The sequence below is a fragment of the Bubalus bubalis genome, chromosome 24, assembly GCF_019923935.1.
Source record: "Bubalus bubalis isolate 160015118507 breed Murrah chromosome 24, NDDB_SH_1, whole genome shotgun sequence".
Taxonomy (NCBI): Eukaryota; Metazoa; Chordata; class Mammalia; order Artiodactyla; family Bovidae; genus Bubalus; species Bubalus bubalis.
This window is the reverse complement of record NC_059180.1, coordinates 8,454,517-8,482,419: the sequence shown is the minus strand read 5'-3', so window position 1 is coordinate 8,482,419 and position 27,903 is coordinate 8,454,517. Positions and strand designations below refer to the sequence as shown.

Below are 27,903 nucleotides of genomic sequence, written 5' to 3'. Positions count from 1 at the left end.
GCCCAGGCTTAGAACCCGTGTCCCCCTGCATTGGCAGGCAGACTCCTGTCCACTGTAGCACCAGGGAAGTCTGGTCCTCTGTATCTTGACATTGAGAGTGCATGCACTTGTATAAATTGTACTTCAAGCATATGGTTAACATTTGTGCACTTTATAGAAGGTATACATCAATTTTAAAATCTAGGGAAGCAAGAACATCTTCAGAATTCTAAAGAGAGAGAGGGAGACATGCAGATATAGAGAGAATTGTGTCAAAGCACGAGTCCACTCCCTTTTGGGGTCTGAGAGGTGTGAGCGGGTACCCGGTCCCTCTGTCTCCGACCCTCCCCCAGGCCTGGCCAAGGTGAATACCTGAGTGCCGCCGTTATCAGAGCTGGCCGAGCAGAGGCTCCCTCCCTAGTCCCGTGATGTGGCCCAGCCTCCACCTGATTCTCAGCGACCTTGAGGGCATGGGGCGTTTCTGGGAAAGGGGAGGAGGAAAGGGGCAGAGACTAGGTAGAACAGGTGTCTGGCCACAATCCCAGGTCTCTGCACCTGCCATCCCATCCTGGGGAGAAGAGAAGGCCGAGCGGACCGAGTCAGTGTTGCTGGTGTGAGGCCCCGCTGGAGGGCTCGGAGGATCCTGAGAGGCCAGTGCGGGGGTTCTCCCTGGGGCCACTGCTGACTTCTGGTGAGATGCTTTTCAGTCCCAATCGGTTTTTACAGGGGAGCAGGGTGGGAGCCCAGGAGACAGCTCCAAGGTCCCAGCTCCTGGACAGTATTGTTCTAAGACAGAACGCTGCTTCGGAATGGCCTGGGGGGTGTCTCTTGTAAGCACAGATTTCTGGGGCTCACTGGAGATATGTGATGGCGTGACTCAGGAATTCTGTTGTAACTCTGCTTCCACCAGCTGCTCGCCGGTTTGAGAACTGATCTAGAAACTGGGAAAGATCTTGGCTTGTTTCTGCTGCCCAGTTGTAGGTCAGGACGCCCGCTGGGCTGGAGCTTACATTGTTAGTGTCACTTCAGGTGACCTTGCAGGTGGCCTCTTTCATGTTTACCTCTAAATCTGAGTTTAAAATGTCGGCACCTGGACCTCCAAGTGACCGCTCTTTTCATTTAAGCCCTTTGATTTAAACATGGGAAAACAGACCCAAGGCTGTCGTCCTTAGCAGCCTCTCCTTTCAGGGCCCTTGGGGCTGGGGGCCAAAGGAGTGGAGGGAGCCGGCTCCAGGGAGGCTGCCCTGGGCCCCCGCGGGCACCGTGGATGGCGTGGCAGGTGAGCGTGCCCGAGCTGGAGGACCGCCTGCAGTGCCCCATGTGCCTGGAGGTCTTCAAGGAGCCCCTGATGCTGCAGTGCGGCCACTCCTACTGCAAGGGCTGCCTGGTGTCCCTGTCCCGCCACCTGGCCTCGGACCTGCGCTGCCCCGTGTGTCGGCAGGAGGTGGACTACAGCAGCTCCCCACCCAACGTCTCCCTGGCGAAGGTGATCGAAGCCCTGCAGCTCCCCGGGGACCCGGAGCCCCAGGTGTGCGCACACCACCGGAACCCGCTCAGCCTCTTCTGCGAGAAGGACCAGGAGCTCATCTGCGGCCTCTGCGGCCTGCTGGGCGCCCACCAGCACCACCGGGTCACGCCCGTCTCCACCGTCTACAGCCGCATGAAGGTGGGCAGCGAGGCTGCTGGGGGCGGCAGGCGGGTGAGGGGCGGGGCCGCCCTGGGGGACAGAGAGCGCTCTGCATCACGAACTACTGCCCTCCACCTCCAGCTTTATTTTCCTCTGCTGCTCTCGTTAGATTCTTGAGCCCTCCAGGGACTTCACCCTGAGGCAGGTGAGGGCAGGGACTTAGTTTCATCCCCTGGGATGTTTCCGCACCTAGAACCACGCTGGGCAGGTAGTAAATGCCCAAAATGTCTTTGTGGAATCAATGGATTCCTGCCCTCATGGACCCTTGCCTCAGAACTAGCAGATCACCATTTTAAGATGAGTAATAATAATGATATCATCTTAAGTTAGTCTGTTTGATATCATCTTAAGTTAGAATGTTTATCTAAGGTTTATGAAGAGTGGGGTTATTGTTGTATTTATAAATGAGGAAACAGGCTCAGAGAACGCATGAGGGTCTTAGTCAAGGTCATACGGTTTGTCAGTGGCAGAGCTAGGATTCAAACCAAGGCCAGTTTTTTATTCCCCAGACAACCGATCAAGGAAGGGCTCTTGGAGGTAAATTGTCATAGGGTACATGGCCTGGAGTTAAGCAGTGGGGACAGGGGGAGTAAGGACCAGGAATGACAAAGTTCAAGAGACGAGGGTGCGGGCGGGGCAGGAAGAGGGAAGTGCATCAGCGTGTGTAGGCAGAGGGGCCCCTGGAAGCTGCTCCCGGGATTTCCTGGCCAGGTGCTCTGGGCAGCCTTTCTTTGCCCCTTCAACCCTGGGAGACAAGTGGGGAAGGAGCTCTAGCATGTGCTCCGGGAGGCGCCGGTGTCCATGGTACAGTAGTGGGCAAGAAGCTCACTCGGCACCAGCACTCACAGTCTGGGGGTCTGACACCATCCCGAGTGTCAGGTGCTGCTGTTGAGGTTCAATACAGGCAAAGGTGAGCCCAGCTGGAACATGGCTCTTGCATGGTCTTGGGTGGTCAGGAAAGGCTTCCTGGAGGAAGTGGACTGCTGAGACCTGAACCCTCAGGAGGACTTGAAAGGAAGGGGAGGAAAAGCATTCTGAGTATAAAAAGAGCATGGGCAAAAGACCAAGGAGCAAACGGCATGGCACATTTGAGGAATTAGACATTATTCCATTCAGCTCAAGGGAGAGTGAGGTGGGAGTGAGGGGAACCAAGCAGGGGCCAGCTCATGAAAAGGCCTGTGTTACATGAGAAGGGATCTGGGGTTTATTCAGACGACCAGTGTTGGAAGTGTTTAAACAGTCGTGATGTGGCGTAATCTCTGCCCGAGGGTAGACTGGAGAGTGAGGCTGGGAATAAGAGATTGCGGGTAACCTACATGCAGGTGGTCTTTGCAGTCTGAGGTGCAGAGAAGACTGACCAGGCGAGTCTGCAGGGTGATGGGGAAGACACTAAGAATGCCCACCAGGAGCTTCAGGGTTTAAGATTTGAGTAGAGAACCCCGAAGGGGACAGAAAGAATCCACAGAGGACTCAGGAGCGCTGGCTGCATGTGGTCTTCTGGAAACTGGAGGAACAGAGCATTTTGACAAGATGGAAGTCACTTGTGTGAAATGTCAGCTCAGGATTGAAAAGAACCAGCCAGATTTTGCAGTAGGAGTCAGTTGCCTTGGCAAGAGTAGTTGTAGGGGGCTGTGAAAGGAGGAAGCAAAATTGCAGTGCAGTGCAACTGAGTCCAGTTTTATGAGCAGAGGGCTGCCCAGCAGAAAAGGAGACTGCTGGGAGCTTGTTGTCTCTGGCTCGGAGCTGGGGGGGCTTGGACCCTAGTTTTTGGATGTAGGTTTTTATGATTTCAAGACTCCTCTCTGATGCAACTAAATTCAGTTCCTTTATCAGATCTTTTAAAAAAAATTTTTTTTTGACATGGACCATTTTTAAAGTCTTTATTGAATCTGTTATAATATTGCTTCTGTTTTATGTTTTGGTTTTTCGGCCATGAGGCATGTGGGATCTTAGCACCCAGACCAGAGATCGAACCCACATCGCCTGCATTGGAAGGTGCAGTCTTAATCACGGGACAGCCAGGGAAGTCCCCTCAGATCTCTTTCATGCATTCCTGTTTCCTCCTGTGGATTGAGATCTTGAGATACTTTATTTGTGCCATCTGTTTCCACTCACAGTGGCCCAGTTGATGAGAAGGAACTAGTCCCATCTCTCTCTGTCTCGGGAGGGTTACTGTTGCCGTGCCCTTCTCAGACTCCTGTGAGCTCGGCTATCTTGTTACGGAGAGCAAGGACTCTGTTCATTCATCTCCAGGCTGGTTTTATGTTTTTCTCAGTTCCCTTCCGGAAAGACTCTTGCAGCCGACTTCTGCTTAGGCACGCTGGGCTCCCGTCAAGTCATGCAGCCACATGGTGGTCTAGGTGGTTCTGGTGGACCCCTAAAGTTAGGCTGGATATGGGGCCAGGGCAGCCCAGAGGAAGTGAGTTTATGGCATCCTGGAGGCCCTAAATCCAGGCTGGGCCCAAGGCTGCCAGAGATGGATTCAGGTTTTCACAGGGAGTGAGGGGTCACCGGGTGTAACCTGGGCCACCGCATACACCATTGACTTCACTTGGGGCCAGCCTCTTTGTGATAACTCTTGATCAAATGCTCACTAATTCTGGACCTGCTGGTGCCCAGCAGGTTTGCCAGGTGGGTACCCTACAGGCAGCATTCCATGCAGGGAGTGTTGCCCTAAGATTGACAGTTGCCGGGCATGGATGTTGTGTGGTGACTTCTGGTGGCTATAACCACGTTTAGCGTCTCTGTCAATGTCACAGAAAAGGATGATGAGGAGACCCTCCTCTGTCTGGGCAGTTGCTGCCATCAGTTTGGAGTATTCTTGAATAGTCTTACCTGTTTGGGGGTCGAGGGTACCCAGGTGGCTCCCTGGTTCCACTGGGAGTGCTTGTGTTCATGGGGCGGCCCCCTGCCCTGGCCACAGGGGCTGGGAGGGTGAAGGGGTCGTGGCTCACGGGGCCATGGCCCGTTTGCCTCCAGGAGGAGCTAGCAGCCCTCATCTCCGACCTGAAGCAGGAGCAGAAGAAGGTAGATGAGCAAATCGCCAAACTGGTGAACAACAGGACTCGGATTGTGGTGAGTGCCCCTGCCCTCGGTGCCCCCTGCCCGGGGCCAGCCACCTCTCCTTTCCTGCAGAGCCCAGCTCCGATTTGTCCTTTACAGGAACCCACGCCTTCCCTATAAAGCCGGAATTTCAAAGCATTCCAGGCGGGGTGGGAAAAAGCACACAGGCTCCTGGGGGAACTCACCACAGTTGTCAGGGCTGTCTCCAAGTTGGCTTATGTCCTCCACGTCCTTGGGACGGAGATACCGCAGAGCCCAAGTCCCGGAGGTAAACAGCTTAACGCGTGGGCATGGCTGCCCGGCCCCTGCGACCTGTGTCTGTTTGACCTTGACAGCCTGACCGCCTTTCCTAAATGAGGGGCCCTTGGGGCTGAGAGGGTGTGGAGCCCGGGCCTTACAGGTCATCATGAAACAGAAGCAGGAGACCAGCGTCCTTGAGAGTCAGCTCAATGAATCTTCCTTACCCCGGGGAGGGAGACAGCATCACTCCATCTGAGGGAGGCAGAGTCACTGCACTGAACTGGGCACTGGGGGCCCAGCCTCTCCCCTGCTACTGCTGCCCTCCCCCAGGGCTGCATCCGGGTGTGAACACCCCAGCAGGAGTCAGCCCTCGGACTCAGGGATGAGGACCGAGAACAGTTGGAAGGGCCCAGGAAGGCCTGAGCTGCCAGGCTCTGGGGACGCCGAGGTCAGCCTTGGCTCCTGCTTTGACTGGCCCCTCCCTGTCCCAGAACGAGTCCGATGTCTTCAGCTGGGTGATCCGCCGTGAGTTCCAGGAGCTCCACCACCTGGTGGACGAGGAGAAGGCCCGCTGCCTGGAGGGTGTGGAGGGCCACACCCGCGGCCTCGTGGCCTCCCTGGACATGCAGCTGGAGCAGGCCCGGGGTGCCCGGGAGCGGCTGGTCCAGGCCACGGGTGTGCTGGAGCAGTTTGGCAGCGAGAGTCACCACGAGTTCATCCGGGTGAGCGGACGAGGCCCCCGTGTCCCCAAGACCCCACCCCCCCCCTTCCTAATGGCTTCTGTACGGCCTCCTCGGTGCCCTAACCCGCCTCCCTCTTGTCTTCCAGAAGTACCACGCCATGGCCTCCAGGTATTCCCCGCGCACTTCCGGAGCCATATGAGTGTCTCCCTGGTTTTTTTTTTTGTTTGTTTCCAATTTCTCTTAGTTTTAAGGACAATTGGGTTAGAAGCATTGGCTTAAGTGAACGGCTAGAGGATCTGATTGGCTGAGTTTGGTTTCCACTCCGGCTGGAGCTGGGGGCGGGGTTCCCCCCGATTCAGAGGTGTGCTCTTCAAGCAGCTCATCAGAGCCACCTGGAGGACTCTTTAACCATAGATCCCTGGACCCCAGTCATCAGTTCTGAGTCAGCAGATCTGGGGTGGGACCCAATAAAATTTGCATTTCTGGCAAGGCCCAGGTGATGTGATGCTGCTGGTCCCAGACCTGCCCTTTGGGAGCTACTGATGCGGAGTGTTTCCGGGATGGAGGCAGGGCCCCAGATTGCGGCTGGTGGGGGGCATTATGGGCCTCTCAAGTGCGCGGTCTTCTGAGCGGGGACTCGGCCGTTGGGCCTGCACATGGGTGACAAGGTTAGGGTACTTGGGTGAGCAGCTCTGTCATCACCGTGAACCTTTGACTTCAGACCAGAGCTCCAGCAGGCCCGACTCTCGGAAGGTGCCTTCAGCCCCATCTCCTTCAAGCCAGGCCTGCACCAGGCTGACATCAAGCTGACGGTGTGGAAAAGGCTTTTCCGAAAGGTTCTGCCAGGTGAGCCCTAACCCTAACCTTCCATTGTATGAGGCTGGGGCAGCTGACAGGCCAGCAGGGGGTGCTCAAGCTCAGCTCCATCTCTAAGTGGTGACTGCGTGAGTGGTGTAATTTCTGAGACTTGGTTTCCTGTTTTGTTTTTTTTTTTTAATTTGGCTGTGCTGGGTCTTAGTTGCAGCTTGTGGGATCTTTGAGCTGCAGCCTGGGGATCTAGTTCTCTGACCGGGGGTCGAACCCCTCCCCTCACCCCCTGCATTGGGAGCCCAGAGCCTTAACCACTGGACCGGCAGAGAAGCCCCCGAGCCTCAGTTTCGTCATCTGTAGTCCCTAAACCTTAGTTTCTTTGTCTGTAAGGAGCTCACCTTGCTGGGCTGTGTATTCTAAATAGATGTGTGCGGTTTGTGTGCTCAGTCATGTCCAACTCTTTGCAGCCCCATGGACTGTAAGTGTGCTAGGCTCTTCTGTCCATGGGATTCTCCAGGCAAGAATGCTGGAGTGGGTTGCCATTTCTTACTCCAGAGGATCTTCCTGGCCCATGGATCAACCCTGAGTCTCCTGCATTGGCAGGCGAATTCCTTACCACTTTGCCACCTGGGAGGGTGTGTGTAGTTTAATGCTTAATAAATGGCAGCTGCTGCTTTGCCAAAAAATAACTCAGACATTTAACTCCTTCATTACTAGCATATGAGGGAAATCAGTCAGTAGACTGATTTCACCCAACAAAGGCAAAAACAGGATCACTATAAGAGAAGGAGAAGGGGGACTTCCCTGGTGGTCCAGGGACTGTTCTCCCAATGTAGGAGGCCTGGGTTCAATCCCTGGTCAGGGAACTAGATCCCATGTGCCACAATTAAGACCCAGGAAAGCCAAATAAATAAATATATTTTAAGAAAGGGGAGAGAAGAAAGACCAGATAATCTGTGAACCATGAACATAGTTTGCACGTTTTGGATCGAGACTGGTCAGCTGGCAGCGAGCACAGAGGTCATCTGGGATGGTTTGTCCTTGCCTGCCCTGCTGGCGTGCCCACAGAAGCCACTGCAGTTGGTAGAATCTGCAAAAACCCTGGGGAGCGGAGCTGAGGCGCCCACGTAACAGGCTGTCTCCCAGGTCCCTCCATCGGCACCTCTGCCTTAGGCAGGCCACCCTCACCATGCTCCTGGCTGGAACGCCTGGGCTCACAGTGGCCCGTTCTCTACCCTTCAGGCATCACTCGCTGCTTCAGAGAATTGGGGTTGCCTGCTCCGGCCCCACCCTTTCCAGGCCCTGTTGATACAGGGACGAGGGACTCGGTTCTTCCAAGAAGCTCAGGGCTTCCTGCTGGCCTCCTTTGGGCAGGGCCGGCCGCCTTGAACACACCTCCCCTCTATCTCCCCCAGCCCCAGAGTCCCTCAAGCTGGATCCAGCCACGGCCCACCCGCTCCTGGAGCTCTCCAAGGGCAACACAGTAGTGCAGTGTGGGCTCCTGGCCCAGCGGCGCGCCAGCCAGCCTGAGCGCTTCGATTACAGCACGTGCGTCTTGACCAGCAGAGGCTTCTCCTGCGGCCGCCACTACTGGGAGGTGGTGGTGGGCAGCAAGAGCGACTGGCGCCTGGGGGTCATCAAGGGCACGGCCAGCCGCAAGGGCAAGCTGAGCAAGTCCCCAGAGCATGGCGTGTGGCTCATTGGTCTGAAGGAGGGCCGAGTGTACGAGGCCTTCGGCTGCCCCCGGGTGCCCCTGCCCGTGGCGGGCCACCCCCACCGCATCGGCATCTACCTGCACTATGAGCAGGGGGAGCTCACCTTCTTCGACGCCGACCGCCCCGACGACCTGCGGCCACTCTACTCGTTCCAGGCCGACTTCCAGGGCAAGCTGTACCCCATCCTGGACACGTGCTGGCACGAGAGGGGCAGCAACTCCCTGCCCATGGTGCTGCCGCCACCCAGCGGGCCCAGCCACCTCTCCCCACTGCAGCCCACCAAGCTGTAGGGCTGCCTTTCCGCTTGGCATGGAGGCTTGAGGGGTCCTGCTGACTCTGGTGAGCGAAGGCAATGACTTCCTTTTTTGGGGAGGCCTTTGCTTGGGTGCCCCTAGAAACATTTATTATTGGGAGAATAACTATGGTAGCCAGGGGCATGTTTATTAACCTCTATCTGGGCTATTAACCTGCTTATTAATCAGCAGAGCCAGGCCTTGGGGTCCAAGGATCAAGCTAGGCTCCCTTATTGCACGCATGCTCAGTCACTTCAGTCATGTCCAACTCTTTGAGACACTATGGACTGTAGCCTGTCAGGCTCCTCTGTCCATGGGGATTCTCCAGGCAAGAATACTGGCATGGGTTGCCATGCCCCCCTCCAGATCTTCCCGACCCAGGGATCAAACCCACGTCTCACATCTCCTGCATTGGCAGGCAGGTTCTTTACCACTCGTGCCACCTGGGAAGACCAGGCTTCCCTTAGCCCCTCCTAACCATGATCACTCTTCCCCCTGAGGGTGGAAACACTCCCACACATAATTCCCCCATCACTGTGAACTTTAAGGATAATAAAACAGACGTCATTTCTCCCTTGTCAAATGATTTGCAGTGATCAGTTGCCGCATGTGCATGCTGCTTTATGCTCGGGTCTTTAAAAGCAGCTCCAGCCTCTGGTGGGGCCGCATCTCACAGCCATGAGCCCTTTGATTTCCACACCATCCTTTCTGGCGTGGGCAACAAGGCCTACGTGAGCTGCTGCCTTTGGCTAATCTTCCTTCTGCTGTCTGTGTAAGTAATAATCAAAAGCAGCTTCTTGTCTCTTTTTTTGAAAATTTAAAAAATTTACTTGTTAATCTTTTTGTCTATGCTGGGTCTTCATTGCTGTGCGCATGCTTTCTCTAGTTGTGATGGGCAGGCTTCGCACTGTGGTGGCTTCTCTTGTTGTGGAGAACGGGTTCTAGGTGCACGGGCTCAGCAGTTGGGGTTCCTGGGCTCTAGAGCACAGGCTCAGGAGTTGTGGTGCACAGGCTTGGTTGCTCCATGGCATGTGGGATCTTTCAGATCAGGGATCAAACCTTGTGCCCTGCATTGGCAGGTGGATTCTTAACCTCTGGACCACCAGGGAAGTCCTGCTTGTTGCCTCTTGATCAGCTGCATCTGTCGGGCCTTGGCCTTGGTTGCTGCATGCTTGACGCTTTCCAGACTTGGTGTTTGGTTGTGTAGCTCTTCCTTCAATTTCATGACTCTACCTCTGCTCTCCATCCTGCGTGGCCCAGGGGGCTGGCCTCACTGGAATGCACATCCTTCTGGCTTCCTGTTGGGTTCAGCTGATGGGAGGGGCTGGCAGGAGATCCCGGGGCAGGAGAAGGGAGTTGGAGGTACTTATTTTCTTGCTTTTCTGCCTGCTGGGATATGCATTGCAGGGTCCCCCCTCTCTTTGTGACTCTTCCTATATTCCTGGTGGTGAACAGCGCTGTCGCCAGCCCTGAGTTCTGCGCCATCACCTGTCGGCCTCCTCATCTCTGACCGTTCTTTTTAGAAAATTCCCTTCTTTCAACTCTCCTCAGCAACTTCCTTGTGTGTACCACCCTGCCTTCAGCCAGACCATGATGGACATGATGGCATACTTCTGCACCCATTTAATAAATCCTCTCTTTCAATTGGCTAACCAGAGTAAGTGTTTGTGCTTGCAACAGAAAGATCTTAACTGATACACATCTAATATGCAAGAGACAGAGGAAATAATAGTTAAGTCTTCATGTGAAATTGGCATTAAACTGAAAGAAGTGGAACGCTGGCAGAGAAGAGCCTGCAGGGATCTAGGTTCAAAAGGGATGATGCTGCAGAGGGGGCAGTTCCCTGGCGGTCCAGTGGTTGAGACTCTGCCTTCCAATACAGGGTGCGAGGGTTCGATCCCTGGTCTGGGAAATAAGATCCCACATGCTGTGCAGTGCAGCCAGCAAAACAAAATGGGATGCTGCAGCTGGGATTGGAGATGAGGGTAGGGGTTGGTTGGGGTGGAGGGTGTGCATCTATGCTACTTTAGTGGATGTTAACTTTGTCCTGTACGAACAAGTGTGGAAATGGGTGAGTCTGCCCCAGGGGAGAAAATATCAGACTTTATGGAAAGGAGGTCAGAGAATGGAACACCAGAACCTAGGGGAGCAACTTAGGCAGGGTGTCCAAGGACACTTAGACCTTGCCAGAGAGATGGGAGGGAATGCCAGCAGAGGAGGCATAGAAGCCAAAGCTTTCCATGAAAGAAGGTGTGTTCAACAGTGCCATGAAACCCCAGATTCAGATTCTTCACTCCCACTGCCGGGGGTAGGTTGGAGCCCTGGTCAGGGAACTAAGATCCCACAGGTAGTACAGCAATCAATGGATTTAAGTGTGAAATGATGAAGCCATAGATGATTTCTATATTGTACAGGTGTGAAGTGGTTTTCAAGTGTGACATCAAGGACAGAAACCATAAAGGTAAATATTTTTAAAATGAGAACTTCATGGTGTCCAAAACAATTATAAACCACATTAAAAAAAAAAAACAAACTGGAAAAACAGCAAAACCTAAGATAAGAGGTATATATTATTAACATATAAAGGCCATGGAAAAAGCAAGACAGTTCCAGAAAAACATCTATTTCTGCTTTATTGACTATGCCAAAGCCTTTGACTGTGTGGATCACAATAAACTGTGGAAAATTCTGAAAGAGATGGGAATACCAGACCACCTGACCTGCCTCTTGAGAAACCTATATGCAGGTCAGGAAGCAATGGTTAGAACTGGACATGGAACAACAGACTGGTTCCAAATAGGAAAAGGAGTACGTCAAGGCTGTATATTGTCACCCTGCTTATTTAACTTCTATGCAGAGTACATCATGAGAAACGCTGGGCTGGAAGAAGCACAAGCTGGAATCAAGATTGCCGGGAGAAATATCAATAACCTCAGATATGCAGATGACACCACTCTTATGGCAGAAAGTGAAGAGGAACTAAAAAGCCTCTTGATGAAAGTGAAAGTGGAGAGTGAAAAAGTTGGCTTAAAGCTCAACATTCAGAAAACGAAGATCATGGCATCTGGTCCCATCACTTCATGGGAAATAGATGGGCAAACAGTGGAAACAGTGTCAGACTTTATTTTTTGGGGCTCCAAAATCACTGCAGATGGTGACTGCAGCCATGAAATTAAAAGACGCTTACTCCTTGGAAGGAAAGTTATGACCAACCTAGATAGCATATTCAAAAGCAGAGACATTACTTTGCCAACAAAGGTCCGTCTAGTCAAGGCTATGGTTTTTCCAGTAGTCAAGTATGGATGTGAGAGTTGGACTGTGAAGAAGGCTGAATGCCGAAGAATTGATGCTTTTGAACTGTGGTGTTGGAGAAGACTCTTGAGAGTCCCTTGGACTGCAAGGAGATCCAACCAGTCCATTCTAAAGGAGATCAACCCTGGGTGTTCTTTGGAAGGAATGATGCTAAAGCTGAAACTCCAGTACTTTGGCCACCTCATGCGAAGAGTTGACTCATTGGATGCTGGGAGGGATTGAGGGCAGGAGGAGAAGGGGACGACAGAGGATGAGATGGCTGGATGGCATCACCGACTCGATGGACATGAATTTGAGTGAACTCCGGGATTTGGTGATGGACAGGGAGGCCTGGTGTGCTGCGATTCATGGGGTCGCAGAGTCGGACACGACTGAGCGACTGAACTGAACTGAACTGAAGAGACAGTACAGGGGTAAGCAAAAGACATCTACATGTCATAATAGAAGAAATACAAACGACTAATAACGGGTAAATGTTTAACCTCAATCACAGAAATTAAAACATCAATAAGATCTCATTGTTTGCCTGTGATATCGGCAAGGATTGAAAGAAAAACGCAAAGAACTGCGAAGAAGTGGTCAGCCGGGGTCTCTGCGTCGCCCTCCAGACCTTTACAGGAGTGTGAACTGCCACACGCCCTTGAACCACCTCAATGGGTACTGGGACTTCCGGGTCCGGAACACCCGTGCCCTTTGACCCCGGAAGTCAGGTGGGGGCGGTGCGGAGCCGCGCGCGCTTCGCGACAGAGCCGTAAAGGCGCTCGCGCGGGCACGGAGCATGGCTGTGTACTCGGCGGCGGCGGCCGTGCTGGCCGGCGTGGAGAGCCGCCAGGGTTCGCTCAAGGGGCTGGTATACGCCAGCAACTTCCAGGTAGCAGGGTTCGGGGTTCGTGTCCGGGAGGGGGGCCCCGGCAGGGGGCTAGCTCGGCCCGACCCGCGTCTCACCTGGGTCCTCTCGGCCGAGCGCAGAACGTGAAGCAGCTGTACGCGCTGGTGTGCGAGACGCAGCGCTACTCCGCCGTGCTGGACTCCGTGATCGCCAACGCCGGCCTCCTGCGAGCCGAGAAGAAGCTGCGGCCGCACCTAGCCAAGGTAACTGGAGGGTGCGTGCTAAGTCGCTTCAGTCGTGTCCGACTCTGTGGGACCCCATGAACAGCAGCCCACCAGGCACCTCTGTCCACAGGATTCTCCAGGCAAGAATACTGGAGTGGGTTGCCATTTCTCTCTCCAACAGGAGGGTGAGCCCCTTCTAACCTTAGGGTCTCTGCTCCGTCGCCGTCCACTGTGTGATGCTAGCAAGTCGCTCCTCCGAAATGAGGAGCGCAGCCCCTCGCTGGTTTAAGAATTGAGAGGAGGTGCACATACTTTCAGTTCAGTTCAGTCGCTCAGTCGTGTCAGACTCTTTGCGACCCCATGAATCGCAGGACGCCAGGCCTCTCTGTCCATCACCAGCTCGCGGCGTTCACTCAGACTCACGTCCATCCAGTCAGTGATGCCATCCAGCCATTTCATCCTCTGTCCTCCCCTTTTCCTCCTGCTCCCAATCCCTCCCAGCATCAGTCTTTTCCAATGAGTCAACTCTTCGCATGAGGTGGCCAAAGTACTGGAGTTTCAGCTTTAGCATCATTCCTTCCAAAGAAATCCCAGGGCACATACTTTAGGCGAAGGCAATGGCAACCCACTCCAGTACTCTTGCCTGGAAGATCCCATGGATTGGAGGAGCCTGGTAGGCTGCAGTCCATGGGGTCGCTAAGAGTCCAATAGGACTGAGCGGCTTCACTTTCACTTTTCACTTTCATGCATTGGAGAAGGAAATGGCTACCCACTCCAGTGTTCTTGCCTGGAGAATCCCAGGGATGGGGGAGCCTGGTGGGCTGCCGTCTCTGGGGTCGCACAGAGTCGGACATGACTGAAGCGACTTAGCAGCAGCAGCAGCACATGCTTTAACTTTGAGCCTTGTGTGAAAGATTAAGAACAGAAGACCAAAGTGTTGATAGCGCAGCAAGCTCTGTTTAGGTAAAACAAAAAGGTGATGTTGACAAGGGAGGAGGGTTCAGATCCAGAGCGTTTCCTGGTGAGAAGCCATGGGGAAGGGGTTTGGGACCGGGAAGCCAGGCACCAGGTTCAAATCGTGACCTGTCCGTTAATTTCTTGTGTGATCTTGAACAGGGTAGCTCACTTTTACCCATTACTATCTTGATAGGTGATCTGTTTAACTCTTCCAGTTCCAGCACTGTGGAGTTCCAGGATCTTCATACTCAAGGTTTTCTCACCTCCTTTCTCCATCCCAGGTGCTAGTATATGAGTTATTGCTGGGAAAAGGCTTTAGAGGGCGTGGGGGCCGATGGAAACCTCTGCTGGAGCGGCACCAGGCCAGGCTGAAGGCTGAGTTGGCGCGGCTCAAGGTTCGTCAAGGTGTGAGCCGGAATGAGGACCTGTTGGACGTGGGATCCAAGCCTGGCTCAGGTAAGCTTGGAGGTGTTGTGGAGATGGGGGATAGCCATCAGGCCCTCAGGAGCGGGCCAGGTTCCTGCTCACTCACTGCTGATTGCTTCCTAGCCTCCCAGGTGCCTCGATTTGTGCGAGTGAACACTCTGAAGACCTGCGCTGAAGATGCCATTGATTATTTTAAGAGACAAGGTTTCTCCTACCAGGGTCGGGCTTCCGGGTGAGTTTAGAACCCTGCTTGAGCATGGAATGGGCTTCCCAGGTGGCTCAGTGGTTAAGAATCAGCCTACCAATGCAGGGGATCCAGGTTCGATCTTTGGATCAGGAAGATCTCCTGGAGGAGGAAATGGCAAACCACTCCAGTATTCTTGCCTGGAAAACCCCTTGGACAGAGCAGCTTAGCAGGCTGCAGTCAATGGGAGTCACAGAGAGTCAGACGCGACTGAGCATGGAACGTTGTATTAAATAGAAGTGACTAGAATATGTGTCCTTGTCTTGTGCCTGATTTTAGAGGAAGAACTTTTGGCCTTTCCCCATTGAGTGTGATGTGAGCTGTGGGTCTGTCATATGCAGACTTTATTATGTTGCTATATGTTCCTTCAGTACCAAGTTTGATGAGAATTTTTATCATGGGTGGATGCTGAATTTTTTCAAATGGCTTTTCTGCATCTGTTGAGATGGTCATGTGATTTGTGATTTTTGTCCTGTTTGCGGTATATCACATGTCGATTACTTTGTGGATATGGAACCACCCTTGCATCCCTGAACTTGGCATCTTGTGCATTCCTTGTTTTAACAGATGTCACTATTGCGCACCCATCTGGTCAGAGTAGAAACGGAGTTATCGTGCATGCTTCCCTGCTGTCTGTCCGGTCATTTACTGCTCTGCCTTTGGTGTCTCTCTTCTCTGGACACGGCCTGGGTTTAAGCAGCATATCCTGCCGTGACTGGCACGAGAGCCCTCAGCCAGCCTCCCCACGTCCAGACTTTCTTGTCACGCTCGTCCTCTTTGTGTTGGCTGCAGAAAGTTCTGGACGCAGATCTGACGCTTTACTCCCTCACTAGAAACCCTTGGCCCTGGGCTGGGCTGTGCCTCCCTGCCCCCTTTCCAGGCCTGCCTGCTGTGCACCTGTGTTCCCACGGTGGTTGCTGCTCAGTAGCCGGCCCCCCCACCCCCCGCGCCCCCCGCCCCGCCCCTGCACTCTCCTGCCTCCTGTTCTGTCCTCCCACAGCTCTGGGAAGTGGCCTCCTCTCCGTCGCCCTCCTCTCCCTCCGTCGCTCTCATCTGTTGTAGATGTCTCCCTGTTGGCCTTCAGCGTGTCGCTTAGAGACCAGGGTGGTGGAGGATGGCTGTATGTAGGTTTGGATACCAGCTCTGCTACTTGTTGGGCTTCCCTAGTGGCTCAGACGGTAAAGAATGTGCCTGCAATGTGGGAGGCCTGGGTTTGGTCCCTGAGTTGGGAAGATCCCCTGGAGAAGGGAATGGCTTCCCACTCCAGTATTCTTGCCTGGAGAATTCCATGGACAGAGGACCCTGGTGGGCTACAGTCCACGGGGTCTCAGAGTCAGACGTGACTGAGCAACTCACTCTTTCTTTCTGCTACTTGTTAGCTTTCTCATCTGAGTTGTTATTCTCTAGTTATTTTCATGTTTTCTACATGGAGCAAGTGAATGGACAGTGCTTCTCCATAGTTTAGAGAACAAAGTTTTCCCCTCAGCTCCTCAGGGTACTAATTCATCCATCAGGAATCGACTCAGTACTCACCTCTCTGTACCAGGCCCCTCTCCCCAGGGTTATGTTCTGATAGTACTGGCTGTTGCGATCCTAATGTGTGCGAAATCTTTTCTTACGAGGTTTGCATGCCATTTAATACCCACCTACCGTTTTCCAGAAGTACAGAGGCTGAGGTGCCCATGCCTCCACCTCTGGGATCCTCTGGACACAGAGTCAGACCTGAGAACCCCATTCTCTTAACTGCTGCCTCTGTCTTATCAGCCTGTTAATATACTTAGCAGTTTTAAGCATTTGTCACATCAGTAAGCAGTCAGGTGACGTGTGACGTGCCTGGCTGGTACCTGGCATTGAAGGATGCATAAAATGTGGAATAAGCAGTTCGTATTCCCTGGCAGCCTTGACGACATCAGGGCCCTCAAAGGGAAGTGTTTTCTCCTGGATCCCTTGCTGCCAGAGTTGCTTGTGTTTCCTGCCCAAACAGATCTGCACGACCATCCACTGTACCAAGCTGGTCACCTCATCCTGCAAGACAAGGTAGGGAGGATGGGTGGAAAGATGGGGAAGCAGGTGGGGAGTGGTCAGCCTGGGGCCTCCGTTCACCCAGCCCCCGTGCGCTGCGCCGCCAGGCAAGCTGTCTCCCCGCCATGCTGCTGGCTCCGCCCCCCGGGTCCCACGTCATCGATGCATGCGCTGCCCCAGGCAATAAGACCAGTCACCTGGCTGCTCTTCTCAAGAACCAAGGGTAAGTGCCGTGGTCAGACAGGAGCGGGGTGGGATCTGATCCTGTACTTTGTGGGAAGAGATAAGGAACACTTATTCCAGGAAGTCCCGCAGGCTGAAAGGAGGCCTTGCCTTTCAGTGTTCCCTTCAGGACCTAGGGCAGTTCCCTAAGCTTCCCAGTGGGCGGCAGGTATGAGCTGTGAGTCCCTGAGCCCTCGGAGCACAGAGCCCAGGCCAGCTATTTCTGACCACTGAGCTTTTAAATTTAGAATTTAAAGACATTTAAATAGTGTGTCTTGACTTCAAGTATGTGTTACTGTGTCAGAGCTGTGGGCTTTTACACGCTCCGTTAAGTTCTCAGTTCACTTCAACTCTGTCCCCCTCCCTAGGAAGATCTTCGCCTTTGACCAGGATGCCAAGCGACTGGCGTCTATGGCTACCCTGCTGGCCCGGGCCGGGGTCTCCTGCTGCGAGCTGGCTGAGCAGGACTTCCTGGCGGTCTCGCCCTCAGACCAGCGTTATTGTCAGGTCCAGTACATCTTGCTGGATCCCTCCTGTAGTGGCTCTGGTGAGATGGCAGGGAGCACGGCCCAGGGCCCCACGGACCCAGAGCAACCTTGGGGCCTGAGGGGTGGTCGGGTCCTGGCCTGAGGTTTGGTTCCTGTGACGCTTAACAGACGTGCTCTCCTGGAAGCGGAATCTGCTCTTCCGGGCTGGCTGTGCTGAAAGCACTCTTCCCTAGGGATGCCCAGCAGGCAGCTGGAGGAGCCCAAGTCTGGCACGCTGAGCCCGGAGCGCCTGCGAGCACTGGCCGCCTTCCAGCAGCGGGCACTGAGCCACGCGCTCACGTTCCCCGCCCTGCGACGCCTCGTCTACTCCACGTGCTCCGTCTGCCAGGAAGAGAATGAAGACGTGGTGCGAGCCGCCTTGCAGCAGAGCCCAGGGGCCTTCAGGTAGTGGGTGTCCACCAGGGCCTGGGGGAGGGGGCCGCCTCTGACCTAGAAGCCCATCCCACTTCCTGCCTGCAGGCTGGCTCCCGTCCTCCCCTCCTGGCCGCACCGAGGCCTCCGCGCCTTTCCAGGCGCTGAACACTGCCTCCGGGCCTCCCCTGAGACCACGCTCACCGGTGGCTTCTTCATCGCGGTGCTTGAACGGGTAGAGGAGCCGAGGTGAGTGACCGGGGGGCCTCCTGGAAGATGCTGGAGGACTGGGGCACATCTCACTCCCTTTACTTTTCTTCTAGCTCCGGCTCACAAGCCAAAGCAGCAGCCTCAGAGCTGACGCCCAGCCCAGCCCCAAAGGGGAAGAAGAGGCGGCGGAAAGCGGCAGCTGCCCCTGGCACGTAGCAGGCACAGAGCACGGACTCCTCTCAGGCCCCAGATGGCAGTCTGGTCAGGGCTGGAGGAAGAAGACCAGGAACCCCGTTCCTCCAGCTGGAGAGAGATAGGACACTCCTCTGCTTTGGGTCCCCTTCCCTGGGCTGTGCTTTTGTGGGTGACGCACTGCTGCTCACAAAAATAAAACACGGGACATGGTCTACGATAGATCACAGTTTTTTTTATTCTTAATGACATAAGCAAGGAGAAAAATCTCACATTCATACTAAAAATTCCAACTAGACTCACAGGAATTCAGTCTTCGTTTATAATGGAAAGTCCCAGCCTCCCGTCCCTGTCCAGTGCACGTGTGTGTCCACACCCACATTTACGCGCTCACACTCGGGGCGGGGGGCTCCTGGACCAGCTGTCCTGCCTGTGGAGCTGAGGTAATCGAGCCGAGGGTCTACCTTCCGTGAGGTATAGGCAGCAGCCTGATTTCTAGACCCGTGCCCACCCCTTCCCATCTGAGCAGGTACTCGGGACTCAGGCCCCCCGCAGCTCCACACGCAACAGAGCTCTCGGGGTGTGGAGGCGCATCCCCTGCCACGAACCATTCACCCTCAGTCACAAAGGGGAGGGGACTAGTTACACCTACATCACATTATTCATAAAATAAGAATTACATTTTCTGTTTCCAGAAAGAGCTCAAGTCCCTCAGGAATGCTGCCTGGACAGCATCTGAGCCTCTTCTTCACACAGGCATAACTTAACTCTACACAACTAATCTCTAGTCAAATAGCATTTATACTGAACCACCTCAATGAACCAAGCTTGAAGGAATTTAAAAGGCAATTTAGCTTAAATACAAAAATAAATTTTTATTGTTAAAAAATGTTTAAATATTTTTTTTTTCTTTTAATTTAGACACACGCATTCATACTTCTCCCAAAGAGGATGGGCATGGCAGCAAGGCTCATGGGCCTGGGGTAAGGGGTTTGGGAACAAAGGGAGAAGGGAAGGGATGGAGGGAGGAAGACAACAATTTTAAAATGTGGTTCATTAATTTAGGATTTCTACCATATACTATAGACACTGAGGTTAGGTAGGTGGGAAAGAACGAGCACAGGGCAGAAGCCCTTCCCCTTGGCCCCGTCCTCCTGGGCTGCCAGCCCTTAAAGTCGAAACACCATGTGAGAATTCAAGACTCGGCACTTGGAGCCGCAGTGGTGCCACTTTCCACACTCGATTAGCGAGGCCCCAGAAACTTGAGAAACAGTTAATTAAGTCCGGCACTACCAACATGCCGCCACTCATACAATTCAATTCTTCCTCCAAACTCGATTCAAAGAGCAACAGACATGAGCATCAGACAAAATAACACAGGACAAAGCTTTAAACAGACGATCCCGGAGAGGCAGACGGGCCCAGTGAGGTCAACGGGGATGGTGGGGGAGCAGGCAGCTGAAAGCAGCGGGGTGGGGTGGCTGTGTGGGGGGTGTCCTGCCTGTGCCAAGAGCTTCCCTCTCCCGAGGGAGGCACTACCCCTGGGTCTGCCAGGCTAACAGTCTTGAGCCACCAAGCTTTGAGGGGCCAAACTGGCAGAGCGGGTTGGGGGTGAAAGGTCAGCTTGGACTTGGCAGGAGGAAGTGGAATAGCAGGAGCTGCACCCGCTGGGGTCTCCAAGGCAAAGCTAGACTCAGGATCATTTTAAAAGGAATCGACCCTGCAAGGAACCAGTGAGGGATGAAGCAGCAAGAAGTGGGGAAACAAGAGTCCCCTCATGGGACTGGAGGGGGAAAGCCACTTGTACAGCCAAGCCAAGCCCGGTGTGGCTTCAGGGACGGTCCACCCCAACCCATCAAGTGCACAGAGATGCAGGTGGCAGGGCTTGACCTGCTGGCCTCCAGCCAAGATGGCTCTCGGGGAGAAGGCGGGCAGCGGGCTGCCTGCCTGAGCTCACACACTACACGAGCGTCGGGGAAGGAAGTGGACAGTATGTACAGATGTTTCTTTAGTTCTCCCCAGCTTCACCAGTTCAACTGTTCAAGTAAGGTAACAGGCTTCTGCACTGCCACGTCCCTCCCCCCATGGCCCCCCGACCTGGGGCTTCTGCTTCCTGAAAGAGGGAAACAGCCCCTGACGCTGCCACTACCTCCCTGGGGGCTGAAGCCAGAGGCCTGGGGTTGGTCTGCTTGACGGAACTAGAAGGATCAGAGGCTCTTCCTAGCAGGTGCCGAGGTCCAGATTTGGGCAAGGGGTGGTGGGGGGCTGGGGGAGGGACGAAGGCTATTTCTTTCGGGTGTGCTGCCTCCGGGCCTGTAGCCGCTGTCGAGTCCCTGGGGTCTTAGATCCCGCACCAATGGAAAAGGAAGCGGCTGTCGATCCTGGAAAGATTCAACAAGATCTCATCAGGGCGGCTGGGACCCGGGAGCACTTCTCTAAAGAACACTGGGCACTGGAAAAAGGCAATCCCTCTGGGAGAGGCACTGGTTAAAAATGCAAAATCACAAGACCACAGACAGTCTGGGAACAAGGCCTGGACCAGCATTTTCACCTGGCTTCCGAGTGGTCAGTTGCCCAACTCCAAACATGGGCGGTGCTGGACTCCTGGACCGGCCTCGGACAGCTGGATGCTGCCAGCCCGCCCCACCCCTCTTCAGAGAGGAGACAAGGTCACACTGGCCACTTACCGAAAGGTCCGACTCCGCCAAAGCCTTGGGCAGGTGTTGAGGACGCCCCAAAGGGGAGGCTGCTGCCAGCTGCTCCCACCCCAGGGGCTGGGGTGTTCTGACCGAAGGTGGGCGTGGAGGTGCCTAGGATGGAGAGAGAGAGCTGTAGGGACCAGGCTGGGGAGCAGAGGGGGAGGAGCCTCGAGGGAGCTCAGCTCCTGGCAGGGCCTTCCCGCAGGATATCTGGGCTCTGGGTCCCCCCACTGAAGGACAGCACCGAGCTTCACACCTGCTACCCCGGGCGAGCCTCCCAGCTGGCTACCAGCGGTGCCACAGCAGGGCTGGCTCTTGGCCACCTAAGGAGCAGGGCCCCTGCATTCCCTCGGCCAGCAAACCCAGCACAGGGGCCGACTCAGTGGACCTCCGCCTTTAGCCTGAGCCCGATTACCTACCCCCGTGAGGACTAGATGCGTTGTGTCTCTCCTTGTTCGCTTGTCCTCCCCTCTCCACCCTATGGGTCCCCTGAGGCCCACTGGGACTCCCCACCCAGTCCTGCTGTCCCTTCAGCCCCGCCTTCTCATGTAGGGGGAGGCTGGCTGGGGGGTGGGGGGGGGGGGTGGAAGGCAGATTTCTGCCACTCAAGCTTTCCCTCCCCTCCCACTCCCACCTCGTCACCACCATTGCTCCAGACCCCACCTCCCCCATGGGCACTGACTCTGTGCCCACCTCCCCAGAACACCCGGCCACCACCCATCCCACTGTACTTGCTTCAGATTCAACAGGTTGGCTTCACCAGCTACCACTTAATTTAGGCCTACATCTCACAACCGAACATGGCTGGGAAAAACAGTGCTGACGGGCCTCACTCACAACATCGTGAGTGTGTGACGCTGCCTATGATGCTACACCATCTCCCCAGCTCCGAAGCGACAACTCGGGAGGTCCTGCGGGGCCCTCTCACACCCGCCTCCACCCACACCCCAAACCCTCCTTGTCACAGTCTCGGAGATTAAGTCCATTACTTTCTCAGAAAGGCATTCCTCTGCACTCAGTAATCACGTCTTTTACCAAGAAACTGATACTGTATTGACGCATTTAATGCCCATCTCCTTACTACCCCTATATAGAGCTCCAAAGAGTGGACGCCGCCCAGTGGGCCAAGTCAACTCGTGATCATACCTCCAAACACAGGTTTGCTGTCCGGCGTGCTGGTCACACTGAAGGCAAAGGACGTGGTCTGGTTGGGCGTGCCCAAGCTGTTTTGACTCAAGCCTCCCCCAAAAGGCGCTGTGCTGCCAGTGGTCCCACTCTGTCCTGCCCCGAAGCCGAACGCTCCAGAGGCAGCGCTGGTGCCCGGGGTGGCCACGCTCATCCCAAAGGCCCCGCTCCCAGCCGGGGTGGCTGGTCCCCGAAACATGAAGGGCGACGGTGTCGTGCTGCCGAACACCGAGCCGCTGGTCCCGCTGCTGGTAGTCTGGGTGGTAGCGCCAAAGCCAGAGGTGGTGGCCGCACCAAAGGAGAAAACAGCTGTGGCGCTGCCAAAGGCCGGCCGGGTGGCGGCGGAGGTGCCAAAGGCGGAGGGTGTGGCTTTCAGGCTGCCAAATGCCGGCTGCGCGGCGCCGCCGAACGCTGGCTGGGCTGGGGTCGGCGCTGGGGTCGCAGTCGGGGCTGGGGCCGCAGAGTTACCAAAAGTGAAAGAGCTGCCAAAGCTGGGCACGAGAGCCGGCTTGGCAGCCCCCTGCGGCTGCCCCTCAGCGGCCCCGAAGGTGGGCTGGGGGTTGGCACCCGGGTAGGATGGGAGAGGGGGCTGGGCGCCCGAGGCGAAGGGAACGCTGAAGGCTGGGGTGGCGGTGCTGCTGACCGTCAGGGCGGGCTGGCCAGTGGTGGCTGGGGCGGGGGTGCTGAGGCTGCTGCCAAAACCACCGAAGCCGGTGCTGCCGCCGCCGCTGCTGCTGGGGGCTGTCTGAGGGGCACTGGGAAGCGACTGGCCGAAGGTGGTGACTGGTGTGGAGGCGGCCACGGCGGGAGGCTTGCCAAATTGGAATATGGAGCCTCCAGCTGGGGTGAAGCTGGCACCAGAAGTCGGGGGAGTCCCAAAGAGGAAGGGCTGGGAGGCGGAAGCAGTGGTGCTGGTCCCGCTGCTCAGGGTGCTGGTCACGCTGCTCGCACCGAAGCTGAACGCGGGCTTCGGAGCCGAGTCTGTGGAGGTGCTGGCTGTGGTCACGGAAGTCACTGTGGAGGTGGCAGTGGCCTGGCCGGTGAAGACAGGAGCACTCGTGGTAGTGGCCAGAGTAGCTGTTTGCTTCAAGAAGGGAGTTAGCCCGGGCACAGATGTGGGTGGCCCCACGCTGCTAAAGATCAGCTTGAAAGCGGGGGCTGTGCTGCTGGCAGTCGTGGGGAGGGCCGAGCTGGAAGATGCCACGGCCGTGACCGTGGAAGGGCTAGAGGGCAAGGGGTCCCCACTCTCGCTTTTCAGGGGGGCCACAAAAATGGGCCTGAACATGGGCGATGCCGAAGACGCAGCAGGGGCTACAGAAGCAGAAGGGCTGGCAGCTGGGGTGCTCAGCATTCCAAACAGGATACTCTGCTTGGGGCTGGGAGGCGGGGTGGACAGGGCCTGGGATTTGGTGGATGTCTCAGCCGAAGGGGCCGGAGGGGACTTGGCGGCATCGGTGACAGGTCCTGGGGAAGAAGCTGGGGTCAGCCCCAAGACAGTAGTGGTGGATCTGGAGTCAGAGGAGGTGGCTGGAAGGGCTCCTGACTGTGAGGAGCTCAGAGAGGCCAGAGAACTGGGTGTCTTTGGGGGCGAATCGGCCACAGTGCTGGTCACTCCAGCAGGCTCTGTGGAGAAAGAAAGTGGAGAAAGCAAATTTGAAATACTTCAGATATGACGGTGTGGCGAATTGGCCACAGTGGTGGTCACTCCAGCAGGCTCTGTGGGAAAGAAAGTGGAGAAAGCAAATCTGGAATACTTCACATGTGACGGTGCTCAAAGCCCAGCACAGTGCTCGGGATTCAACAGTCAACAATTACGACTAAATCCATGTCACAGAACTTTAAAAGTGTTCATTCCTGAAAACAGGCCAGTGTTCGTAATCTCTACCCTTCACAGATCATAAGAAAGATTTCAGAAGAGGATAAAAAGTGGGCCCTGTTGGAGATTACATGTACAGAAATGAAGAAAATTCCAATCACCTGAACTTAAGTCCACTTAATAATCTAGATACACCTTATACAGCTAACAAAGATGCACTGGCCTGTGTTCACCCACCAGGTGCAAGTAGAGAGCATATAACATGAATGAGGAGGTGGTCTCTGAGCCATCTGATACCTGACACATTCTACGATACGATACACTGCAGCAGAGGAGTGTGTGTATATGCAGTGCCAGGAAGGCTGAACAGCAACAGACCTTAGAAACTTCGAGAAGAGTAATGTTACCTTGTGACCGTAGTCTAAGCGTGGGATAAGACATCCTAACCATGTGATCACTGACACTTCCGGGATACCTCACGAGGTTAGCGTTATTGTCTCATCTTACAGATGATGACAAACAAGGCTCAGAGGAGCTGAGGGACTGGGTTTCAAGTCAGGAGCCACTTGGCGACCAAAACTAAGCTGCCTCCCTCAGCTCTGAGTGTTGCAGCCCTTCCCTAAAACTGATGACAACTTCTAAAGCTCTTAAGCCTGCACCAGCTCTGGTTAGAGGAGCTAGAACACGGTTAACCTTTAGAACAATTTCCAGGAACTGATGAGCATGGTGCTTTTACTTCTTTAAAAACTTTTTTATTAAATTACTTGGCTGTTTGGGCTTTCTCTAGTGGCAGCGAGCAGGGGCTACTCTCTGGTTGTGGTGCGTGGGCTTCGCACTGTGGTGGCTTCTTCTGCTGTGAAGCAGGGGCTCCAGGCACCCAAGTTTCAGTAGCTGTGGCTCACAGGTCCTAGAGCACGTGGGCTTAGCTGCCCTGCAGTATGTGGAATCTTCCTGGACCAGGGATCAAATCTAAGTCCCCTCACATGTACACCCGTGGCTGATTCATGTCAATGTACGGCAAAAACCACCACAATATCGTAAAGTAATTAGCCTCCAATTAAAATAACTAATTAAAAAAAAAAATCTGAGTCCCTGCACTGGCAGGTAGACTCTTCTTACCCATATACCACCAGGGAAGTGCTGACGCTTCTACTTCTACCTAAACAAAGGCTGATGACATTACACGCGCCAAAGCAAGCTCTCCTGGGAACTCCCTGGCAGTCCAGCAGTTAGGACTCCACGCTTCCACTGCAGTGGTCTGGGTTTGATGCCTGGTCAGGGGATTAAGATCCTACAAGCTGTGTGGTGTGACCAAAAAACAAACAAAACAAAGTAAGCTCTCCCACTCACCAGGGAGGGAAGGTAGCCCTGGGGAATTCTGCATCTTCTTCAAGCTCTCCAACAGTGGGTTAGTGCTAGGGGCTTGGAGGGAGGTTGGGGATGAAGCAGTCCCAGCGGCAGGCAGGGTCAAAGTGAAGGAAGACTGACTGGCAGGTGGGGCCTCGGTAACAGAGGTCGAGGCAGCGTCTAGAGACGAAAGAAAAGATGACACTGTTTGGGAACTCTTTCCAGTTGCATATCACGGAGCACGGGAAGTTCGGGGCCTCGGTACAACTCACAAAGGTTTCCCTTCAATGCTCACCATTCTCCAGATTCCACTGAGGGCCCAAATGGATTTCCCACATGAGAAAGACCAAAATAAAACCCAAGGAGACAAAGCCTCTCTGGAGTGTGAAACTGATCTATATTCCTTACCAGTCTTATCCTCTAAGACTTTGTTAAACCACTGTAACGAAGTTTTCTTTTCCAAGTCCAAGTCCTCAGCAGTGATCGAATAACCAAGCTGGGGAGGTGGAGGCTACCAAAGAGAAAAAGAAGTTGTTAATCAGGAGAAACTGTAAGAATCCTGTATTTAGCCTTCCTAAGGTAGAGCTAAGCTGGGGTGGGCAGAAGTAGAGGGACAGGACCATACCAAGGTCAGCTGGTCTCCTCGCCTGGAGGGCAGCAGCTGAACCTTCCGTTTACGCTGCCCGGAGCTGCCAGGTGTTGATGGGGAATTCCATGAGTTCTGCTTCTTCCCTGTGGTTGGATCTGCAACTAAAGAAAGATTTAATTTTCTTCTTCTCTGCCAGAAACAGACAGGTTATCTATCTCCTGTTTTTAACACGGAATTTTCACCAGGTATCTCTGAAAGATTCTATTTTCCATGATTTGGGCTCTTGGATGGTGTTTGCTAGATTACTTCTAATAGTCAAGAGGATATAAAGGGAGAATTGCTCCAAATCAAAGTATACAACTACTTCTGTTGTTGTTCAGTCATGTCCAACTCTTTGCAACCCTATGGACTGTAGCCTGCCAGGGTCTTCTGTCCATGGGATTTTTCAGGCAAGAATACTGGTGTGGGTTGCCATTTCCTTCTCCAGGAGATCTTCCCTACCCATGGATTAAACCTGTGTCTCCTGTATTAGCAGGTGGATTCTTTACCACTGAGCTATCAGGGAAGCCCAGAAAACTGCTTACTGGACAATAGTCATCTGGACTGCTCACAGATACCTCAACCTAAACTTATCCATAGCCTACTGTTATCACATATTATACTTTATTTCTCTGAGTCACCTTTCTCCCTTACCTGACTATAAACCTCTGAAAGACAGAAACATCTCTCTCTGTATCCACCAGGCCCTTCACAAAGCAATGCTCAATACTTCCACCAATAGCCGCTCTAGTGCACTCATCAACTTACTCTTTTCTCCCTGGGACTCCTTGTCTGTTACCAATGGAGTTGAAGAACTAGAATGATGAGAAAGCTCCTCTTCTCTGTAGGAGAAAAAGGCACAATTAAGTTTAGAAAGATTTGCTGACAGAAAGTACTGGATAACTTCCTATACCTGCTTGCCTACCAACTGGTCTAGAACCACCATGATTTAGGACCTCAGTAGGCCAGGACAAAAAAAAAAAATAGAAGTCAAAAGAAAATCCCAATAGAAATGAATGGAGGTAGTTTATGGAAGCCATGGAGAAAGCTTTGTCTTAAAACAACCACAACCATCAACATTTTTCAAAACCTTACTTACAGCCCACCAAGTTCCTAAAAGTTCTAGTCACAGGTCTGATCCCTAAATTTGACCACAGGTACCCAGAGGGGCGGCTGGAGTCCAGAATGTGAAGTCTGCTGCCCACTGACATCATCCACTCTATCTGCTCTGTTCTGTACGGTCTCTACTCCTGCACCCCCATTACTCATGGTACAGTGTTGGGGAGAGAGCCAGAGGCCTCTACAGTTGGGAACAAAAGAACGGTAAGAGATGAGAGCGACTCAGGTGGGCAGTTCACTGTCCTCTACATGCTGACTTCTTCAGTCCTCCAAATCAGAGCTGAGGAAAACCCAAGAGCCAAGTACATGTCCCTCCTTTCCTGCCCCTCTCATTAATCCATGCAGCAAATAATAATAGATTCAGTTCAGTCACTCAGTCGTGTCCGACTCTTTGCGACCTCATGGACTGCAGCACACCAGGCCTCCCTGTGCATCACCACCTCCCGTTTACCCAAACTCAAGTCTGTTGAGTTGGTGAACCATCCAACCATCTCATCCTCTGTCGTCCCCTTCTCCTCCTGCCCTCAATATTTCCCAGGATCAGGGTCTTTTCCAATGAGTCAACTCTTCACATGAGATGGCCAAAGTACTGGAGTTTCAGCTTTAGCATCATTCCTTCCAAAGAAATCCCAGGGCTGATCTCCTTCAGAATGGACTGGTTGGATCTCCTTGCAGTCCAAGGGACTCTCAAGAGTCTTCTCCAACACCACAGTTCAAAAGCATCAATTCTTCGGCACTCAGCCTTCTTTACAGTCCAACTCTCACATCCATACATGACCACAGGAAAAACCATAGCCTTGACTAGATGGACCTGATTACCTTACCTTACTTTCTTTGCTGGCCTCTCTGGTGTCTGGGAGCGGGATGAGGCTGGGCTAGAGAATGGAGATGAACTGGGACCACTCCTCTTCCACAGCTAAAAGTCAAATACAAGTAAGATTGACCCTGGTTGATAGTTTATCATCTGACCTTTGATAAAGTTCTGTTCATCACTGCATATAACATCTCCTTTTAAGTAACTTAAGAAAAAGTCTGAAGAACTAATGGCATGCTAACTAACAAAAGTAGAACGGAAGAATGTACTTTTGGCATATGTTACAAA

The 27,903-nt window shown here is 53.8% G+C and overlaps 3 protein-coding genes and 1 long non-coding RNA gene across 11 annotated transcripts in view; 2 read left to right on the top strand and 2 right to left on the bottom strand.

The window, feature by feature from the left end:
• The first annotated feature begins 85 nt into the window (after positions 1–85).
• Positions 86–9,307, top strand: TRIM50 (tripartite motif containing 50). Of its 3 annotated transcripts, XM_006057106.4 has the most exons (7): positions 86–670; positions 1,168–1,645; positions 4,646–4,741; positions 5,461–5,691; positions 5,798–5,820; positions 6,374–6,498; positions 7,878–9,307. In XM_006057106.4, the coding sequence occupies exons 2-7, from the start codon at positions 1,247–1,249 to the stop codon at positions 8,465–8,467; spliced, it is 1,464 nt and encodes a 487-aa protein (XP_006057168.1). In that variant the 5' UTR covers positions 86–670; positions 1,168–1,246; the 3' UTR covers positions 8,468–9,307. The 3 variants fall into 3 exon arrangements, with proteins under 3 accessions (XP_006057168.1, XP_006057169.1, XP_044792189.1); XM_006057107.4 differs by lacking the exon at positions 86–670 and having other exon boundaries at positions 715–1,645; positions 5,801–5,820; XM_044936254.2 differs by lacking the exon at positions 86–670 and having other exon boundaries at positions 716–1,645.
• Positions 2,863–5,467, bottom strand: LOC123331631. 2 transcript variants are annotated; one of them, XR_006548376.2, is made up of 3 exons: positions 4,915–5,467; positions 4,502–4,672; positions 2,863–4,410 (listed from the first exon to the last, which is right to left on the bottom strand). It is a non-coding gene; the product is annotated as an uncharacterized LOC123331631 (long non-coding RNA). The 2 variants fall into 2 exon arrangements; XR_006548375.2 differs by having other exon boundaries at positions 2,863–4,672.
• Positions 9,308–12,492: 3,185 nt separating the features above from the next.
• Positions 12,493–18,229, top strand: NSUN5 (NOP2/Sun RNA methyltransferase 5). 3 transcript variants are annotated; one of them, XM_006057109.3, is made up of 10 exons: positions 12,493–12,653; positions 12,752–12,874; positions 14,074–14,248; positions 14,342–14,450; positions 16,361–16,499; positions 16,592–16,707; positions 17,075–17,253; positions 17,428–17,638; positions 17,714–17,854; positions 17,929–18,229. In XM_006057109.3, exons 1-10 carry the CDS (start codon positions 12,561–12,563, stop codon positions 18,029–18,031), a joined length of 1,389 nt encoding a protein of 462 aa, XP_006057171.3. In that variant the 5' UTR covers positions 12,493–12,560; the 3' UTR covers positions 18,032–18,229. The 3 variants fall into 3 exon arrangements, with proteins under 3 accessions (XP_006057171.3, XP_044792187.1, XP_044792188.1); XM_044936252.1 differs by lacking the exon at positions 17,929–18,229 and having other exon boundaries at positions 17,079–17,253; positions 17,363–17,638; positions 17,714–17,850; XM_044936253.1 differs by lacking the exon at positions 17,929–18,229 and having other exon boundaries at positions 17,075–17,213; positions 17,363–17,853.
• POM121C (POM121 transmembrane nucleoporin C) overlaps positions 18,223–27,903 on the bottom strand; it is a 43,975-nt gene continuing 34,294 nt past the window's right edge. For all 3 annotated transcript variants that reach the window (XM_044936251.1, XM_044936250.1, XM_006057108.3), the window contains 8 exons: positions 27,626–27,717; positions 26,451–26,524; positions 25,680–25,804; positions 25,463–25,565; positions 25,058–25,234; positions 21,853–23,514; positions 20,695–20,817; positions 18,223–20,388 (listed from right to left, as the gene is read on the bottom strand). In XM_044936251.1, coding sequence (XP_044792186.1) covers positions 20,291–20,388; positions 20,695–20,817; positions 21,853–23,514; positions 25,058–25,234; positions 25,463–25,565; positions 25,680–25,804; positions 26,451–26,524; positions 27,626–27,717 — 2,454 coding nt within the window. In that variant the 3' untranslated portion in view covers positions 18,223–20,290. The remainder of the gene's footprint in view (positions 20,389–20,694; positions 20,818–21,852; positions 23,515–25,057; positions 25,235–25,462; positions 25,566–25,679; positions 25,805–26,450; positions 26,525–27,625; positions 27,718–27,903) is intronic.

Bases quoted from the DNA above. Each gene is read 5' to 3' on its own strand.
- TRIM50 (XM_006057106.4), top strand. From the start codon at position 1,247: ATGGCGTGGCAGGTGAGCGTGCCCGAGCTGGAGGACCGCCTGCAGTGC. The intron at 5,821-6,373 runs GTATTCCCCGCG...CTTTGACTTCAG, and splicing joins TACCACGCCATGGCCTCCAG to ACCAGAGCTCCAGCAGGCCC. The intron at 6,499-7,877 runs GTGAGCCCTAAC...TATCTCCCCCAG, and splicing joins TTTCCGAAAGGTTCTGCCAG to CCCCAGAGTCCCTCAAGCTG.
- NSUN5 (XM_006057109.3), top strand. From the start codon at position 12,561: ATGGCTGTGTACTCGGCGGCGGCGGCCGTGCTGGCCGGCGTGGAGAGC. The intron at 12,875-14,073 runs GTAACTGGAGGG...TCTCCATCCCAG, and splicing joins TGCGGCCGCACCTAGCCAAG to GTGCTAGTATATGAGTTATT. The intron at 17,855-17,928 runs GTGAGTGACCGG...CTTTTCTTCTAG, and splicing joins GAACGGGTAGAGGAGCCGAG to CTCCGGCTCACAAGCCAAAG.